At 39.2% G+C, this 19,688-nt stretch overlaps 1 protein-coding gene across 1 annotated transcript in view; it reads right to left on the bottom strand.

Moving 5' to 3' along the window:
• Window positions 1-19,688, bottom strand: part of LOC139724823 (syntaxin-binding protein 5-like) — a 91,130-nt gene that overhangs the window by 47,755 nt on the left and 23,687 nt on the right. Inside the window, exons 4-10 of the mRNA XM_071635948.1 lie at window positions 12,592-12,726; window positions 11,981-12,044; window positions 9,950-10,157; window positions 7,833-7,911; window positions 5,883-6,037; window positions 2,228-2,300; window positions 898-1,054 (exon numbers count right to left, since the gene is read on the bottom strand). Of these exons, the coding sequence (XP_071492049.1) occupies window positions 898-1,054; window positions 2,228-2,300; window positions 5,883-6,037; window positions 7,833-7,911; window positions 9,950-10,157; window positions 11,981-12,044; window positions 12,592-12,726 (871 nt within the window). The remainder of the gene's footprint in view (window positions 1-897; window positions 1,055-2,227; window positions 2,301-5,882; window positions 6,038-7,832; window positions 7,912-9,949; window positions 10,158-11,980; window positions 12,045-12,591; window positions 12,727-19,688) is intronic.

Here is a 19,688-nt window from a genome sequence, read left to right as displayed (position 1 = left end):
ATTCCAGCAAGAGTTGTCATCCTAACATCTTTTATGAAATGGGGCCCTGGATGTATGAAATAGAGGACACATGGAAAATAAACACATGAACAATGCTATAGAGAAAGTGAAAGACAAGAATGTGAGAGATTCAGACAGAAAAAAAAAGAGATGGAGCTGGATAATCATAGAGAGAGGAATGAGAGATACAGACAGACAGACAGACTGACAGACAGACAGAAAAGAGATAAACAGACAGAGATGCATAAAGATGGATGGAGGCAGCCAGAATGTGTGTGTGTGTGTGTGTGTGTGTGTGTGCATAAAATTCTTGATTGTTTATATTCGTTTAATTGTGAACGCGATGCTGATATCGAACAAAATCCAAACTAGAGAAGCATTCTGAGAACGCAGACCTCCGGTAAGCAGGTCATTTCCACCACAGATTTTGTTCTCCCATAGAGATCAGTGATTTCCACTAGAATATGTATGCATGCTGAAAGTTGCCTGATTTCCCAATACATGTATCGAAACCTTTTGTTACATCATCAACTTCCAGCTGCGGCCTTGACCTAGCAGAAACTGGAGCACACACTTTAGTGCGCATATGAAAACCTCAAAAATGCGCAGCTTGAACTCCCAAGTTCATTGACCCTACCTGCCAAAATATCAAAAAAATTTCATAAAATCCACAAAAATTCTCGGATCACTACCAAAATTTAATCATCTGATGCTTATACCATTCTCAACCTTCCCTGTAAGTTTCATCCAAATCCGTTCGCTACTTTTTGAGTTATTTTGCACATGGACAAACAAACAAACGCTAAAACATAACCTCCTCCCTGGTGGAGGTAATAAAGAATCATTTTAAAAAAGTGTGAAGGGGGGGGGGGATTGAGAGAGAGAAGAGACACATACCCTTTTACTGTAGGCAGTCTTCTTCCGGTTGAGGCTGTTGGCACCAGCCGAGTAGAGCGCTGGGATGAGGTCTGAGGGGCAGTCTGCATAGTACTGTACACATGTGATGGGAGACTCGTGGAGGTCCATGGGGTAGGGGTTCTCGAAGCAGGGGTAGCTGTGAGGCGATGCAAACACACGGTGGAAAGACAGGTGTCACTTTTAACCCTTCGTATGCCAAGGATTTTGGACAGTATGTACAACTATACGATGCTATGAGGCTTTCAGTGCTAGACGGTGCTCAAAGCACCGAAAGGTTAATAATGCCATGGAGTCTCTCTGTGCTAAATGGCACCCAAAATACACAGAGAGTTATGTTGTAATTCCCTTTTGGACACATCAAAAAACGAACAAACCAAAAACTTCTGGTGCACAGTGGCGGATCCAGGAAGGAGCGCACTGGGTGCCCCCCTATATTTTTTGTTAAAACAAAAACAAAAACAAAAACAAAAAAATGGGGAGGGGGGTGAGTGTGCCCCCCTTTAATTTTGTAAAGAAACCCTTCTTTACGGAATTCCTGGATCCGCCCCTGCGTGCATACAACATATTTGTTGACTCAACAACTGCTTACAAATCATGAAGCCTGAAACATCTGCTTACAAATCATGAAGCCTAAAACATCTCAACTTGCTTGAACTCAATAGAAAGTGTGAACAATATTAATGCAAAAACAAGACAAAAGTTAAAGGCTATTGCACCAGGTAGAGATTCCTAAATGATTTCTAAGAATGCAGACTGAATAGTCATACACTGTATGTCTGACATCCTTGTCTGAAATGACTTTTCACTCAGCTCTTAAATAAACAAGGATTGGATACAGTTCTACCAATAGTGATATCAAATCATTCCTTGATATCTTACTTAAAGAGGAATTGCAGTCCAGTATAGCCTGACAAGAAAGAATAATATCTTAAATATTAGTAAAACAGTGAAAATTTGATCAAAATCAAAATCAGATAAAAATTAGGAAAGATATGAAATTGTGAAGTTTTGCTTTACATTTGTACCCCTGATTATAGGGGGGGGGGGGTTAAGAAAATGAATAGATTTTAACTTTCAAAATGGCATCGTGTCTAAACATTATAATAGCTCAGATAAAGAGTATGGACTTGTCCTCTCTGTTTTGAACGCATCAACAACAATATGACCTCAAAACTCTGAAGTATGGGTTAGGTTTAACGGCTCCCAAGGTACAAATGAATGAACGTTGCTTCCAGCAACTCATCCCTGCCATGGGGGGGGGGGGGGGGGGGGGGGAGGAAATCATCTGTACAGTTCAATGACCACTTACCCTGGCGATAAAAGGTCAACGACCACTAGATCACTCTCGAGCAGTACGACCACTGCATAGGGTTCCTGTGGATCTGCGTCAGACAACGAGGGAAGAAAAGGTCAAGGTTCACGAGGGCTTGGGAACACAAACCATAGATGCAGTCAAGCTGAATACAGATGAATTACTGGACGAACATCATTTCCTAGAATCACTATCTATAATTTTGGTGCTTTTTTTTTCCCTGAACGTCGGTTATCTTACATTTGAACAATAATGACAACAAATCATTCTAAGTATATGAACAACTTAAGGCCTGTACTCTTTTCTGTTTTCCTCCTGTTTTCTCCCGCTTTCAACAAATTTTCATCAAATGCGAACATGGTAAGTTCATCTGAGGTACGATCCGACGTTGGGTTGTCGAATACTAAAAAACATACATTATTTTCATATACATCTGATTGATCCATTCACATACATGTACATGCCGGCTCACACTCAACATAAATGATGCTTACGTTTGCTTCTTCTGTCACATAGAAAAAAAAGCCAAATCTTTATGGGTGACAAATGTTTCTCCTTCTTTCTCTCATATCACAGGGGCCTGTAATACACATAACTGATTTCCTCAAAATGTCTTCCATGATCACACAAACTGGTTATTTCATCCCTCATTTCCTTTTTATGCTATCAAATTTAAATATTTATCAATTTTCCCTTTACTGATAAAAAAAAAGTCAATTGCCGTGTTCATCATGTTGTTTACCATGATCCATTTGTGAAATAACTTTGCAATTCATTACTGCCTTCACATAACACTTTTACAGTGTAGGAAATTGATTGTTCATTCAAATTACCCTCTTGACATTCCTGTTACCTAAGCAGGAGTAGAAAGACGCAGCGTCACATGCTCCCAATTTTAACTCCGCTTCTTGCCCATCCCTTTCCCCGTCAACCCAATCAATTGCCCCACTTTTCAATCTATCTTTAGCCGCCTCCCCCTCGCAACTGTCCCGCGCACACTTGGCACCACTTTTAGAGGAATAAAAGAGGAGCATTCCACCCCCCTTCTTTATTTTTGAGGACATCATTAATGTAGGCACTTTATTTTCTAATGCCCTGCTTCCAAAATTCATGTCCCTCTCTTTTCCACTACTCATCTCTAAATATCACGCTGCTCTGCAGCACTCCGCAACATTCACTTGGGTCAAGTTACGAGTTAATGCCAGTATTACGCACTATATAATTTTATTCATTATTATCATTATTATGATTATTATGATTATGATGATGATGGTGATGATGATGATTATCATCATCATCATCATCATCACCATCATCATCATCATCACCACCACCATCACCATCATCACCATCATCACCATTATCATTATTATTATTATTAGAACCCTAAAGATATATGCCAGGGACAATATACATATCTATCTATCTATATATATATATATATATATATATATATATATATATATATATATATATATCATATATATATATATATATATATATATATATATATAGATAGATATATATATTGTCCCTGGCATATATCTTTAGGGTTCACCAATACAGGGCTTCTTTCAGGAAAATATGAAAGCAATGACATTTTATGCATATATAGGCAAGATATTGCATAACTGCCGTGATAATGATACAGACATTTATAATGTGCAACATGACCCTGCACCTCAAGACAAACAAAAAGTCGCCAGACATGAATTTTTAGTTAAGACCATATTCAGAAAGAGCAGACTTTAAGCTTTAAAATGATGTATAACTCAAATCAAATGGACTCTCCTAACCTATCTAAATATTGGAAAGAAAGCACAAACTCAGGAAAAGTGTGAACTGAGAAAAGAGGCTCTGAAGTACAGTGTCTATTCAAGCGCTTAATCTTCATCAAACCGTGCTGGCTGTGCGATGAATGGGACAAAAAAACAGGAAGTAAACCACCAGAGTAACAACAATGAAAGGATTATCAGATTAAACTGAAATTAATCATGCCTCATTAACACATTCTGTCCATAATTAATGCCAACTTTAAAGCAGTAGCACTATCCTTTGAAAAGTTATTAGAGTTGAAAGTGAAGAGTGTGGACAAGGTTTTTCAGAAATGAAAAAGGGATTCTAAAGACACACCTAATCGCACTATTCTACCAATAATGTTCGAGATAAACTGCTAAAAAAAAAACACTTTCCTACCCGTTTTATGATACCAAATTTTAGCATAATGTAAAAGAAGACCCGCTCTTTCAGAAAATATGAAAAAGTCAAGTTCGGCTAGATTGACCCATTTCACTTATTTTTCAGTCCTCACGCAAAATCAGTGTGTGCGACTTTATGTTCGTTTTGAGGTGCACAGTCACATATATATATATATATATATATATATATATATATCGATATATATATATATATATATATATATATATATATATATATATATCGATATATATATATATATATATATATATATATATATATATATATATATATATATATATTTCTTTTTTTCTTTTTTTCCAACCAGCCTTAAAGGGGTAGGATGATGCCTAATTATATTCTTTGGGCATATCTGAGAAAAATATTGTTTAGCTTCACTTTGTCCACCAGGTATGACCAGGGTGAGAAGTCATACAAAATGTAAAGGAGCAATAAGCATGATTAATTGAGGGTATTTCTGGGCATTTCGAAGACTCTGACATGACTTGCCAACAGTCTAAGGGCTTGACTTTCTCACTCTTTCCTGGAGTCTATTTGATAGTCTTTAATCTTTTTGAATGGCTTCATTTCTGTGATATCACTCATTTTATGGCATACAGTTAAGTGTGCACCTTCCATATATATCAAATTGACATGAACAAAATAGATGAATAGTGAGTAGATCCTTAAAAAACAATCTGTAAACTTTTGCCATGCATCACAACTAAGTGGGGAATAACCTTCATTCAACATTTGTCACAGTATTTTTTAATTTCTTTAAAAAATGCGTGGTGTGGTGATATCAATTACTTTTAAATCTTCATCAAATCCAGCAATCTTGAGAGAAAAAATAACAATCAGAAACAATCCCTTGAACCTGTAGTCTTTCACAAAGACTCTCATAGTTTAGCTGCTATGCAGTAGACTGATTGCAGCTAGAGTTTCTTCTCATGCAAGTTTTGAGAAAACATCAGAAGTGATCCCATATTCCTACACTGCACATACAGTGTAAAGACAACAACCTACTACTGTGCTGAATTTATTAATACAGGAGCTGGAATCTTTAACTCAATGGCAATCCCAACACTTTAAAAGATTCTAAGCACCCTAATTGATTCTAATTTAATCAGAGAGACTGTTGAAATGTGTACAGTCTAAGGTCTATTTGTGATGTTTTGAGGGTCCCACAGTATAGAGGCGACAGCAGATGTAGGAAGGGAACATGTTCCAAAGCTTGTGTAAGGCAATTTCTGGCACAGTCGCGATGTTTCGTGAAAATGTGGCATTCCTGGAAATATGCAGTCGTACAATCAACTTTCTAATTTGTTTGCCACACTGATGACTTGGGCAGACCCTTTTCAACGTTTCCGCAGACAGTGTTTACAACAACAGCAACAAAAAGGGGAAAAACAAGAACAGTAAGGGAGAAAAAGAGAGATGTCATCTGGCGACTTACTGCTTGGCCAAGGGTTCTCACACAGCGTGAGGAAGTCAACGACCGGATGCTCCATTTCTAGAACGGTGGTGGTTTTTCCTTGCATAATGGTGATGCTGGGAGTCTGGGTCGCCTTGTCGTAGGTCAGTCCGCCCGAAAACAGGATGTACGGGTCCCTGCGCGAGAGAGCATGATGCATCAGACAACACATCGGAGGCGAGACGGTATAATTTTCTGTAACGATTCTCGACAATTGTTGTACTTAACTTTTCACTGCTTAATATAAGACATACGCAGTTTGTGTATTTACAACAAGTCCCGTAGCATATATATAGCAAAAATCTTGTATGGTATGGTAACTGTTTCTCTTCGGTGATAATTGTAATCAAGAAGTAAAGTGAAAGAAGAACATGATGTAAATAATGAAGTGTTACAACATGGCAAACAAGGTGATATTAGAAAATTGTCCACAAGAGTTGCCCATTAGTCTTAATCTCAAAACTTTTACAATTCAGAACTGTTCCATATATCCGATCATTTTCCCCACATTTTCACTGGGATAGTTCTCTGATTTTTCTCTTGTCATACAAAGCAACATGATATCAAGATAGACATTCCCTTTCAATTAACCCTTCCCGTCTCATATATCTATACTTTCCATATATTTCACACATGGCACATGCACCTTCTGTTGACAGTGGGTAAAGAATGCATTGTGTCTGGAAAAAAAAATCCTTTAAGATTATCCCTTTCTCTTCATCTTCATCTGTCCCACCTCCCTCCCTCCTTCCCCCATCCCCCCAAATAATCCTTTTGCTTGTGATTCATGAAATATGATTATAAATAGAGAACAATAATCCTATTGCACTTGTCAGTCATCATCAGTGGAAGGCAGACAGAGTTACACTGACCAATAAAACTCCTCTTTAATCCAATTCCACGTAACGATAAAAAAAGACGCCGAAGGATATTTATAATGAAGGTCAGACAAAGAGAGGGAGAGAGAAAAAATTTTGCTGGTGCAAGCGATCAAAAGCGAGTGGACATCACAGCTCATATAAACCTTGAAGGATGGACATAGTTTAAAAAAAAAAGAAGAAGAAGAAGAAGAAAGCAAAATTCCACTGTGACGAACCGCATGTCACCTTCCAATATTCCATCCATAAAGAAAAGTCTACAAACAGCAAAGCTGACCGGTAAAAATATCTTTTGATGAAAATATCTCCGACCTTACTCCTCTCATTCCGGAGTAAGTGTTTTAAACTTCATTTGATAATTGCTGGTGCGAGATGGGACATATTGTATCGACAGATATTGTAGTTTTTCATGTTGATGTGCTATGGAATCAATCACCTATAAATGCAGCTTCAGAACAAATTTGATTATATCTATGAGCAGTGCTATATTTTACCATGACTGCTTGTGAACTATCACATAACATTTGGTTCTATGCCCTGACAAATTTTCATGTATGCTATATATTATAAAGTTTGGAAAAATTATCATTTTTTTTTTGGCTGATATAGGTAAAAACATGTCTCCATACCAAAATATATTAGAGTCAACATTTGTTCTTTTTTTATTTTTGGTGGTTTATAGGCAAGTTTTATATTCATACAGCTGAAATATGAGATTTTGTCCTTTCTGTATATGAAATGAATAAGAAATTGTGAGAGTATGACATCATCAACTTGCCAACTTGAGTATTCGTAACGACTGGTCAGGAAGTGTTTCCCAAAAAAATTGTGAAATTTCAGAATGCCATAACTTCCTTAGTTCTTATCCAGTTTTGATCATTTTCGCACTGTTTTTTTGTTTTCTCTTTTGTACGAACTTGATGAAATTCTGGAGTGGATTTCTTCTTTGAGCTGAATAGAAATATACAAAATGTGATGAAAAACGCAGCACCAAACTACCAGAAAATGTGGAGTCTGGACCAAGATGGGTGAAGTCTGGAGAGCCCATACTCACCCACTTTTGACTGACTTCCACTCCACCTTGGGAACCGGGGTGCACGGCTCTGGCTTCAAACCTTTGGCAGGAACTTTGGCTGTCAGAAAAGAAAAGAAAAGAAAAATGCAACAATTCTCTAAGAATGGTTTACTGTCACAAGACTTCGAACAAAAAACCCTGTACCACCAATGCTCACGTACTCAGTACAACAGGATGTAACCTCACAAGGGAATATATTGCCTTCTCCCTCCATTCACGCTTTGGTAGATGTACACAACATATGGAACTTCAGGTACAAATGTGCTGTGAACTAAGAAGACTTATTGCTCTTACTTTAAATAGGCAATGTGGCTGCTCACAATTTGCTATAACTGGACAGAAATCTGTACCATTGTTAAAAGGGATGGTATGGTATTGGTGGAGATGAGGATTGGATTTAAAATTTTTTGCGAGATACCAAGAAACCAATTGTTAAATAGTACAGAGCATACCATTCCAAGAGGAATTCAAAGTTTATTTGATGACAATCGGTTTTGGAATGGTTGAGACATCCAAAAACAAAGTAAAACAAAGCAATCATAATAAAAGAAGGGTCTCACCTTTTATTAGGATTGCTCTGTTTTGGATAACTCAGCCATTTGAAACCAATTTTCATCAAATGCATGTTGAATTAACTGCTCTTGGAATTAAATGCTCTTTCATATTTCTAAACGCACTGAGGACGGGCTGATTTTGCTCCAACACGCATTTCCCATAGACACTTGCCCGAGTTTACTCTGGACTCGTCTTCAACAGGTTAAGAAGTTTCTCATTATCTCAACAAAAAATGTTAGAAACCTGAAGTTCATTGTTAACCCGCTGAGGACGAGTCCCGAGTATACTCGGGCAGGTGTCTATGGGAAATGCGTGTTGTAGCAAAATCAGTCCGCCCTCAACGGGTTAAGCACATCATTCCTGTGCAGTGAAGATGGCAAGTCTTATCTCTTCGTCATGACAGAATGTAGCAGTGAATAAAAGAAAAAGAAAATATCTATCAACTGTACTGTGAGATCACCTTTCACCTAAGTTGTACGTACACTGTAGGTCCCCTAGTATGCTATCTGCATGATTGTGGCAGTGCATTTCGCTTTACACTAGTTTGGGGAGGTGGGGGCATTTATGACAAACTTCATACAGACATTCTGCAGTTGATTCACTGCAGTGAGCCCATGTTGCCAAACTTCACTTGTTTGTGGGTGAGGTGTACAAATTTTAAGCATTTCAAAGAAAAATTTGTGCATTACTGTCTTCAAGATGGCTCCGTAGAGGACGAAATTTGCGAACAAATTTCATTCAACAAAATATCCCATATCCAGAGCCTTATAATGGCACATACAACTTGTACCTGCAAAATAATGTACATGTTCCAGACACCTACCCTTGCCTGTACACTTTTAACTTTTATTAACCATTCATCTCATTTCAATGAGATGCATAAGAGGCATGTTTAAGGTAAAGCTTACAAGAGGCTTGTCTGACCTGGTGACATGACTTGAGCTCCTGTGACAATTGCTCCGTCTTATTTTACCCAAGGATATAGGGCTAGAGTTTGGGTTAGGCTGTGATAGGGCTTAAGTTTTAGGGTTATGAACATCTATCTATGTATCTATTACATGGATATATGAATAGGGTTCTAAATATCTTGCAAACGTTACAAGCTGAATCCTCACCTCAACCAGTTGTGTACAGACCCTTTCACCCTTCCTGTGCCATGCATTTACCTACACTTGCCAAGTATTTTACATCAGTATTCCATAATGCATCTGAATTTGAACTCGTTGTGAAGTTAGCAAGCCCACTCAAGTGTAGCAATACACCTAGGTCAAACAAGAAAGCATTACAGCATGCATGCTGATCAGCTAACAAAGCGCTTTAACCCGTTGAGGACGAGTCCCGAATATACTCGGGCAAAGGTTTATGGGAAATGCATGTTGCAGCAAAATCAGTCTGTCCTAAACGGGTTAACAATCAACAACAAGTAGATGATGGAATCAGGTCGATCTAGATCACCCCCATTACATAATAAGGCAAATCAATGTTTCGCAGTGATTCAGCTTTCTCTTTTTGGTGGGAGGACGTAGGCACCACACACTCACCGTGGGGCGAGATGATGTTGGCGGGCTTGTTGCAGTTCTTGACGTTCCATATCGTGAGGGTGCCGTCCAGGTGACTGCAGACGAACTGGCGCCCCTCGTGGTGCCAGGCTATGCTCCTCACGGGCTGACTGCAGTTGTAGCGGTTCTCAGCCGCCCTCGCCTTTAGGTCCCAGAGCACCACTGCCCCAGTCTCGAAACCTATTAGTAACTGTACAGAGCATGAGAAAAAAGAAAGAAACAAAATACGATAAAAAAAAATGCAAATTCATAAAATTCTTCCATGGAGATTTTTGTTGTTGTTGCAACTTATTGACAAAATCTGATCGACATAAGTATGCACTGAATTGATCAGTGTTTTAGTAGTTAGCCATGATAAAAGAAATCATGGGCGTATGTACTCAAGCAGGATTCGAAGAAAAAATCTCAATTTCTCTTTGGCCTCTCCCTTAGGTTCTCGGGAGTAAAAGCATGGGCAATTTATTTCTTCTTCTTCTACTACTTAACAGTAATCTGTTCCCTTCAGTCCTGAAGATTATTGCAGACATCAGCCAGTGTGTGTGTGTGTGTGTGTGTGTGTGTGTGTGTGTGTGTGTGTGTGCATTTGGTGAGGTATCAGACAGATGTGATCTGTCAGACATAATATACGAAGCTGTACACTCAAATTACTCGGGACTTTAGATCAACAGATTTATGAATGATCATAACAAAAGATTCAAGTTAAAGTGCACTGACACATTGTACTTGCAGCTATTATCAAGGCCTGACACTTAGTTCCTTCCTTCACAAGAGTATGGGCTTAAAAGCTCTGCAGGTTCACATGCAGAAGTTCAACAGTCAGCACTTGCGGACCTTATCAAGCTCTGTCAACACACAATACATACTGTGTGTAGTACTAGTCAATAATTCTGTACGTTTGTGCGCCATGTTCGCATGCCCGACTCAGTCACAGTCATTGGCTTGCCAACTTCGCACAGCCTGCTCACACTCACAACCCTTGCACAAACCGATCAATAAATCACAAAATACGCCGTCGTGGAACATTGAAACCATCATGATTTATAGCCATAGCTTGGTCATAAAACTTACATCTTTAGCAAAGCTTGCAGCTTCCTCAATACAAATTTGCCATCCTGCACTTTTCTAGAATGATTGCCTGAATAAAAACTTTCATGACTGTCAAAAACAAATCATATTTTTCCAAAAGCGCTCACGTGCTGCTGCCTAACAACAATGTGGCACGCAGCGGGTTAACACCCGGCACACAAAGATTTCAATGATCTAAACTTCAGGGCCCCATTTCACAAAAGATATTAGGATAGTAACTCTTGCTGGAATGGCAACTTCCCATAGCAACAGCCAATCAGGAAGTTGGATTTTTGTTGTTTCCACAACAATTGCCATTCCAGCAAGAGTTGCTATCGTATCAACTTTTTTCTAATGAAATGGTGGACTGGATTAACATGGAGAAACAACCCTGTGTGTCATGAATGCCCCAAAAATGAATAAGTTATAAAAATAACCTCATGAATATTTTCTGAAGTGGTCATATTCTGCATGGACAACTGCACACTACATGTATGCATTGCAAGCTCCACAGGGGGATCAATTGGGCCTTAACACTCAGTACCCATATTCTTTGTACTGACTGCGTATTCTGCGTGAAAAATGCAAAACTTGGCAAGTCCTCCATTAACGTGTTGAGTGAGGCAAGCATGGCAAGCCAAAAGGCCCGCGGATATGAATGGGTCGTGGCGCACAACCTGATTCCAATCCATCGTGCAACAAAACCACTCTGAACTGACTCATTCATTTTCATGAATGATACGCACGAAGGAGTGTATCCATTACACACATCCAATCTGTATTCTGTTTGGATGGCCTGATATGCTAGTAATGCGCGTCTGTGTTGCGTGCTGGTGTGTGCAGCTGTAGCGAGTGCTTTGTCAATTGAGGGACTTTGAGTCAAACTGTTTCACAATTAATGCTCTGACGCAAATTGCACTTCAATAATCTCGACTTTCGCAATCATACCTTGTTTCCGTCTATTGGGTTATCACTGAGATGGACTACAGGACCCGGGTGTGTTTTTCTTGATCTGGAATGAAGAACACACAAGAAAAAACAAACATAAATTTTTTGTACAAGTTCCACAGACGAATCACTTGTTTTCAAATATACAAGGCATTGAGCAGGGTTGCATTTTCAATCACACTACATGTGGTGCACAACAAAACATTATTTTATTGTAAAAAAAAAGATAGCAAATTCCTTTGACAAATTTTTTCTCAGTTCCTTTCCTGTCTGTGCTCTTGCTACACCTACTATTTTCTTCCTTCCTTTAGGGCAAATTTTCTTTAAATCACTCAAAATGAACATCTGCTGAGATGCAGTTCTTCTTTTTCTTTTTTTAGTTGCTATTGTCAAGATATAAATATTCAAATGAAAATATTGCCTGAAGATATTCAAGTATCAATTGCTATTTACACAATATGAATTTGCAGATACTGGAACGGCCTGATGATATGCACATACAAAAGAAAACAAAATAATCAAACAAACAAATGCAGAGTGTTTTATAGCAAAGCATATTTTAGAATAAGGGGGTGGGGGGTGGGTGGTAACCATTCCCCTACAACACTTACAGCTCGATTGCTTTGTTCCAGTTGATGACATAACCGGACAGAACGAAGGACTCGATGTTGACAACATGGACGTTACCCCTCTCCGTTCCAATATACAGCCATTTACTTTGGAAGGGCAGATCACAATATGTTATCCTGCATACAAATAAAACAACAAAAGACAGAGACAAAGATAGAAATAGAAAGCGAGAGAGATAGATTGAGAAGGAGAGAGAGAGAGAGAGAGAGAGAGAGAGAGAGAGAGAGAGGGATAACCAAGAAGAGAAAGTTATAATTTCAGTCAGCAAAATAATCAGACCATTGATAATGAAGTGACCTTAATGGGCAAATTGGCAAACAATTTGCGAGAACGTGCAAATTAAATCATGTGGCGCTGCGGATCGACGTTGACCCCGTAATCTGGAGGTCAGAGATGATATAGGCTTTGTGAAAGGCAGTGGGGTAGTCAACAACATATTATAAAAGAATGTTTTCAGATGTACATTTTACAAATTATGTCAACATCAATAATATACCCTCCAAGGGGATGGGGTGGCCATATGGGGAAGGATGACAATAGACAAATAAATTGATTTTTTTTGTTTATTTCACTTATGCAATTGTACTCTAGGGTACATGATGATGATCTACAAGTGCATGTAGTAGGGGCAACTAGATAGAATGGTTTTAAAATGGCGTACCTTTGTATGTCCTCATAACATCTGTAAGGACTAGGATTCTTCACATTTTCAGAAACATGGGGGTAGAATTTTCTTCATTATATATATATATATATATATATATATATATATATATATATATATATATATATATATGTTTTCAAGCCTGTGGGGTGATAAATGCTTTAGCTTTGACAGAAAAACATGAATTGTTGTAAGTAACTTAATATGGAAAGAGGGATAAAAAGGTATTACAAGATATATACAGACCTAAAAGGACATGCATGCTATCATATTGATGTTATCAAACTTGGATTTAGAACTACAACGAACAAACTGAAAATACCCCATCTCCAGAACAGACAACCACAAGTCCATTTCATAAAAATCTTATGAGAGACTTTTCGCTCATAAGACACACTCGTAAGAGACTTCATGAAATGGATTTTACTTCTCTACATAGCTACATTATGAGTGACTTTGGCCATTCTGAGATTTATGCAAAGACTTTTATGTGATGACTTCATGACACAGACTCCTGGTTCGCTACAATTTGCTTCACCCTGCTGTTTAAGATTATGAAAGACTTGTTGAGGGTCTGAAGACTATTACATTCAGTCTGGGCAGTCGGCCCTACTGCTTTCACTCAACATTACTGGTAAGGAGCTAATGCACCTTGCGTGCCATTGGTAAAGTAGGAAAACTGAACTACCGGTACTACTGGAGAGAAAGTCAAGTGGTTCCCCATTCAATATTACACGGCATGTTGTCATTGGGGTTTTCCCCTCTTGTAGGTAGTATCGCAAAAGACCACATACACTCAAAGTGACAGAATAATGAATTTCTTGAAAATTAAGTTATTATTCAACTTATGATTAAATCCATAACAATTCATCTTTGAAAACTGACAAGGTAGCAACTTTCATTGCGGGATCGCCCCATTAGCAGTCTACCACATTAATTTGCTAATTGCTGGTTGAATTGACTGCCTAATGGCTATCACTACCAAATCATTCAATTTATGGCATATATGACGTCACACTTTACCGTTAATATTGATATTTGCTCTTTGGACAGTCCATGAACAATGAACAGAGTACATCCATTCACAACTGCTAATGGTCTATCAAAGCAGTCTTCAAATGAAATTAGACAAATTATGCACGTATCGAACGCAATCAAACCATGAAATTTTGGCAGCTATGCAGTTGGCTTGAAAAGAAGAACTACATGTACCATTAAATCCATCTTTTGATAGGTGGACATAATGACAAGTGATCACTATACATGTGTACTTCTTATCTATGTTCCACCTTCTTCATTGTCTTACCACTAGACATTACACATACTAATATCTTATTCAAGCAGACTCTATAACTGCCCATCATTAAAGGGATGGTATAGTTTTGGATGAGATGGGGCTTCAGGTTTCCAACGTTTTTGTGAGATAATGAGAAACCTCTCTTGAATTATGAAAGAGCATACATTCTAAGACGAATTCAATGTTTGTATGATAAAAATCAGTTTTGAAATGACTGAGATATCCAAAAAATAAGAGTGCCTAATGAAAGGTGGGTCCCAACATTTATTGGGACCACTTTGTTTTACTTTGCTTTTGGATATCCCAGCCATTTCAAAACCAATTTTCATCAAATAAACTTCTGAATTCTTCTTAGAATTGTATGCTCTTTCATATTTCATAGTTTGTAATTATCTCACAAAAAGTTAAATTCTCAGTCCCCCATCTCAACCAAAACTAAACCATGCCTTTAACATGCATTTCTTTGTATATTGCCAGTGCTCACAGAGTCATAGCTACACTGACTTCACAGGTTTGGATCATCTCAACACAGAGCAGTATTCTGTGCACTTCAAGCTCAGCTTTGTAAGAGAAGTAAGGGGGGGGGGGTGGATTACAGGGGTAATAGATAGAGACTTATATATAACAAGAGCACAGGCCATGTAAAACACAAGTCCTGCAGAATGCCATTAAAAGCGCAGCGCCATCGATCCCCGTTTACGGGCGATTAAGCGCGGCCATATTCAAGCCGCTGAATGAGAATATCACATTCTATGAATGGCAATTCTCTCTCTCCCACCTCCACCACCATCCCCCCTCCCCTCCCCCCTTCCTGATTCTTGACTAGCTCCTCAAAAAAGCCTAAACATGAACAGACTGCATGTATTCTAGTGCTCTCTTATCAACCATGCTGAACAAGTCTCTTGCGTCTAGCATCCTTTGCTGTACTTTCTCATCGCCAGCAGTCTTCTTTTCATTTCTTGCAGGCAAAGAGAAAGAAGGCAGAGACTCCAACCCCAAGCACCTTCTGATCTCGAGATTCTCCTGCCTGAAATCCCTAGCAAACGGGAGACTCCAACTTGATGTGCGCGAAGTTCCTTGTGGCTGGGGTCAAGCTCTAAGGTTCTAGATGCTATCTCATGCTATCTAAGGCTTATTTTTCAACATAAGATGACACTAAGTAGGAAATCATTTCAAGCGGGAGAAATCAAAACTCAGGCGGGAGAACAGAAGATTTTGCAAAAATGGGCTTTCGGCAGGAGATCTCCCGGCAAAAGCGGGAGAGTTGGAGTCTCTGAGAAGGGAGCAGGGTATCAAAAATAATTTAAGCAAAGAAAAATGTGACAAACTTCTGCCCCCCTTTGTTTTTGAGGGGGGGGGGGGGGAACTGATTTGATTTTCATTCAATTCCATTCTTCTTGTTGTTAGACAATCAAATATGAAAACAGATTTTTGATGTATATACAATAAACAAGCAATTTTATGAAGTGCATTGATATTTCATAGTTTTGTGAGAGAGAAAAAAGTGGGGATAGATATCATAGTAGTTCATGGGAGAAAAAAAAAAAACCCAAAATGCAAGGGACCATGTTGTTGAACTATAACTTTTGATCTTGAGGAAAGTCTCATGAACACAAATGATTCTCTATACAGTTGTGTACATGTAAGTCACACTATAGCTGCCATGTATTGACTATGTTATGTACATAAATGTAGAAACTCCAAGTGTGGCCCTCGTGTGTGTACAGGAAAATTCATAGGAGCAGTAACTATAATAACTAGACAGTTATTTTGTTGGGAAACCCAGCTGCATAGTCTGTGAATCATACTAAGTTTGTCTCCTTTTCTTGGCCATGTTTGAGCAATCTTATTTTTCTTCTGTCTATTCTCTTTTCTCTCCTTTCAACCCCATCCCCCCCCCCCTCCTCCGTTTCCTCTGCATGGGTTTAGTGTGTCAAATCATGTGACATTGACAACAACATGCAGATAACTTTTTATTCACTCTCCTGGTACTGGCTTAATCAATTGACATATTTCAGATTGGTTGCCCCTTTTTTTTAGTAAGAAGACAAGTTCATAACACCCTGACTAAGTAATATGCGTCACACACAAGCACTGCTAGAGATGGAAGGACTTGGAAAAATTGTACAGTATGCAAGGCGGCATCACCAAAGGTGGGGGGGGGGGGGGGAGGGGATGGAGGGGCGTGTTCAGTGGATGTAAACACTCTTCCACATGTGCACGCATCTTTTCTTGAGACTGCATGCCATGATGTTCCCACGATGTGAATTCCTGTTTCATAATGTTGGACAGTAATTCTCATGGACGTCATCGTCATCGTGGTGCGCATATACAGTGGGGCGGGTGTTAGGGTGGGTTATGGGAGATGGGGTAGGGTTGGATGGAGAAGGGGTGCAAGAAGAGATTGGGAAAGGGGTGGGAAAGGGATGGGGAGGGGTAGGGATGGGGATTGGAAATGGAGATGGGGAGGGGTGGAAAATGGGAGGGGTGCGGAAGGGGATTGGAAAAGGAGATGGGGAGGGGCAGGGATTGGAAAAGGAGATGGGGGAGGGCTGAGGAAGGAGATTAGAAAAGGAGATGGGAGGGGTGGGGAAGGGGATTGGAAAAGGAGATGGGGGAGGGGTAGGGAAGAGGATTGGAAATGGAGATGGGGAAGGGGATTGGAAATGGGGGTGAGGAAGGGATTGGAAAAGGGGTGGGGAAGGGGTTTGGGAAAGGGGATGGGGAAGGGAATTGGCGAAGGTGATTTAGATAGGAAAGTGGTGGGGAAAGGGATTGGGAAAGGGGAAAGGGATTGGGAAAGGGGATAGGGAAGATGTGGGGATGGGGTGGGGAAGGATTGGGGAAGGGGATTAGGAAATTTTAGGGGGTAGGGAAGGGGTGGAGAAGGAGTGTACAAGGGGAGTTTAAGGGAACATAGGGTTGATGGATGCACAGAGATAACATTAATGGGGTAGGCAGAAGACTGAGATGAAAAAAAAAATAGTATGGAAGGAGAGAAGTATGAAGAGAAGTGGATTGGTGCAAGTTTGAGATGAGATATGAAATACAGCTATGATAGGACAGGGATGAAATCCTACACACACACACACACAAATATAATGATGATACTATGGAAGCAACACGATGGAAATGGGATGCAATGTCATAAATAAACCCTATTTCCTCGTGCAAGATCCCCCCTAAGCGCTGTCCTAAACAATATGCACTTCAAATGCATAATTAGCCCTCATGCAATTCTGTGTCATCATGGTCTGAGGCCTCGGTGGAAATACCACCGCTTTGTGGCTTACGGGATGCACATAATCTGGTATAGTGCATTTGAGCTAACATGCACTATACATATGTACATATGTACATATGTGACACATATCTCAATTGTCATCATTCATGTGCCCATCAATGTGCAGGTACTGTGAAGGATGAAGAGTGGTTTAACACAAGATGGAAGCACCATATGATTATTCAATTCCTCTACTTGAGAAAGCATTATGAATAGGAGGTTGTAGGTACGGACTGCCTTGAAGCACACTTCCATCAAAAGTATGGCGGCAACATCTTTCAAGTATGGGTGGGGACAGAGATACAAACATGCTGATACACAGCATGATTGAAGCTACGGTATGATTCTAAACGTAGAAAAGGGAGAAAAAAGATTGAAGCAGGCTACTATGATTCTAAACGTAGAAAAGGGAGAAAAAAATTTGCTTCATTGAAACCACAATTTGACAACCCTTCATCACCCAAAATCAAAATGAGAAGATAATGTAATATTCAAAATTACCGTATCAATATTTCATAAATATGACATCAAAGTGCATATATCTAATTCTGTAATGCAGAGAAGCCAAATATCTGGCATAAAATATGATATTCCATTTCATCTTTTACCGCTGTACACAAGATATGCAGACAGAGCAAAAAAATATGAATTGCATTTCACTCATTCATGAAGTAGCATTCAGTCGAGAAATGTATCAACAGCTTCAACTTTCGTGGTTCAGACGATAACCAACAATGACAAAACTATAGTTCTTGAGCCCAAATCTGAATCTAAATCCTCGTGTAGATTGAAAACGGATGCAATGTGTATGAATCAAGACATGAAAGCATGATCTATTCATGATGAAACTATTAAAAACAATTACCTGCCAAAGCAGAACTTCAAAAAAAAGAGTTAATTTGAAGATTTAAATGTTTGGAGTTCCAGTCCTCGGATTCCATCTCATGACAGGGTCAAGGGTCAAGAGAGAGTGCGATGTCGATGCGCAGGATATTTCAGGATTTAGGTATTGCAAGACAATTACTGTCAGTGATTGAATCCAGGATCGAGTATCATGACAATGGAATGAGAAACAAGTTATCATCTCTCCAGAAAAAGCAAAGTATGACTTGAATTTTCCTGCCTTGGACACCACAATGTATATTTGCATTTGTGTAGAAAATGGGAGGCAGAATTTTGTCAACTTGTGCTCTTGATTTTGCGATTATCAGAATCACAGTTGACCTGCAAAATATAGTGGAAAACAGGAACCACTGTAAAATGTGTATGACATAATACGCAGTATCTTTGAGAATATGTATACAGCCTGCATGCTGGCACCCCAGTTATCTTTTTCTCCCTCTCTATTTCATTCTGTCTGTCCGTCTTTCTCTAACATCTCTCTCTGTCTGTATCCATCAATCTTTTTTTTTCCTCTTCTTCCTCTCTCTCCCCCTCTACCTCTTTCGTTCTGTCTGTCTAGCCCTCTTCATCCAACGTTTGGTCCCATCTGAGACAGTGACCCCCACCAGCGCTCATCTCTAATGCATAGGTGCCGCCAAACTTGCCTACCGTTGCTAACCTCCCCCCCCCTTCACTTGTCGTGAACTCCTCCCGTCGCTAGGGACAAATCTGTTAACCCCCCGCGCTATAAATAGACCGGAAAATTTATTAATCAGCAAATCGACTTCTCCTGAATTGGACCAATCCATTGATTTTCTCTTTTCTTCTCTATTTGGTTGTATGGGTATAAAAGCATATGTAAATATAGCACGGAAGAAAGGTATTGTTTTGGCCACTTTTTTTTTTTTTAGGGGGAGGGGTATATCTAATAACGGTTGATATAATATACATT

The sequence above is a fragment of the Diadema antillarum genome, unplaced genomic scaffold (genome assembly GCF_040938485.1).
Source record: "Diadema antillarum isolate AM-2024a unplaced genomic scaffold, OU_Dant_1.0 scf00000231, whole genome shotgun sequence".
NCBI classification, from domain to species: domain Eukaryota; kingdom Metazoa; phylum Echinodermata; class Echinoidea; order Diadematoida; family Diadematidae; genus Diadema; species Diadema antillarum.
Note: the sequence above shows the minus strand (reverse complement) of the source record. Positions and strands in the feature narration are given on the sequence as shown.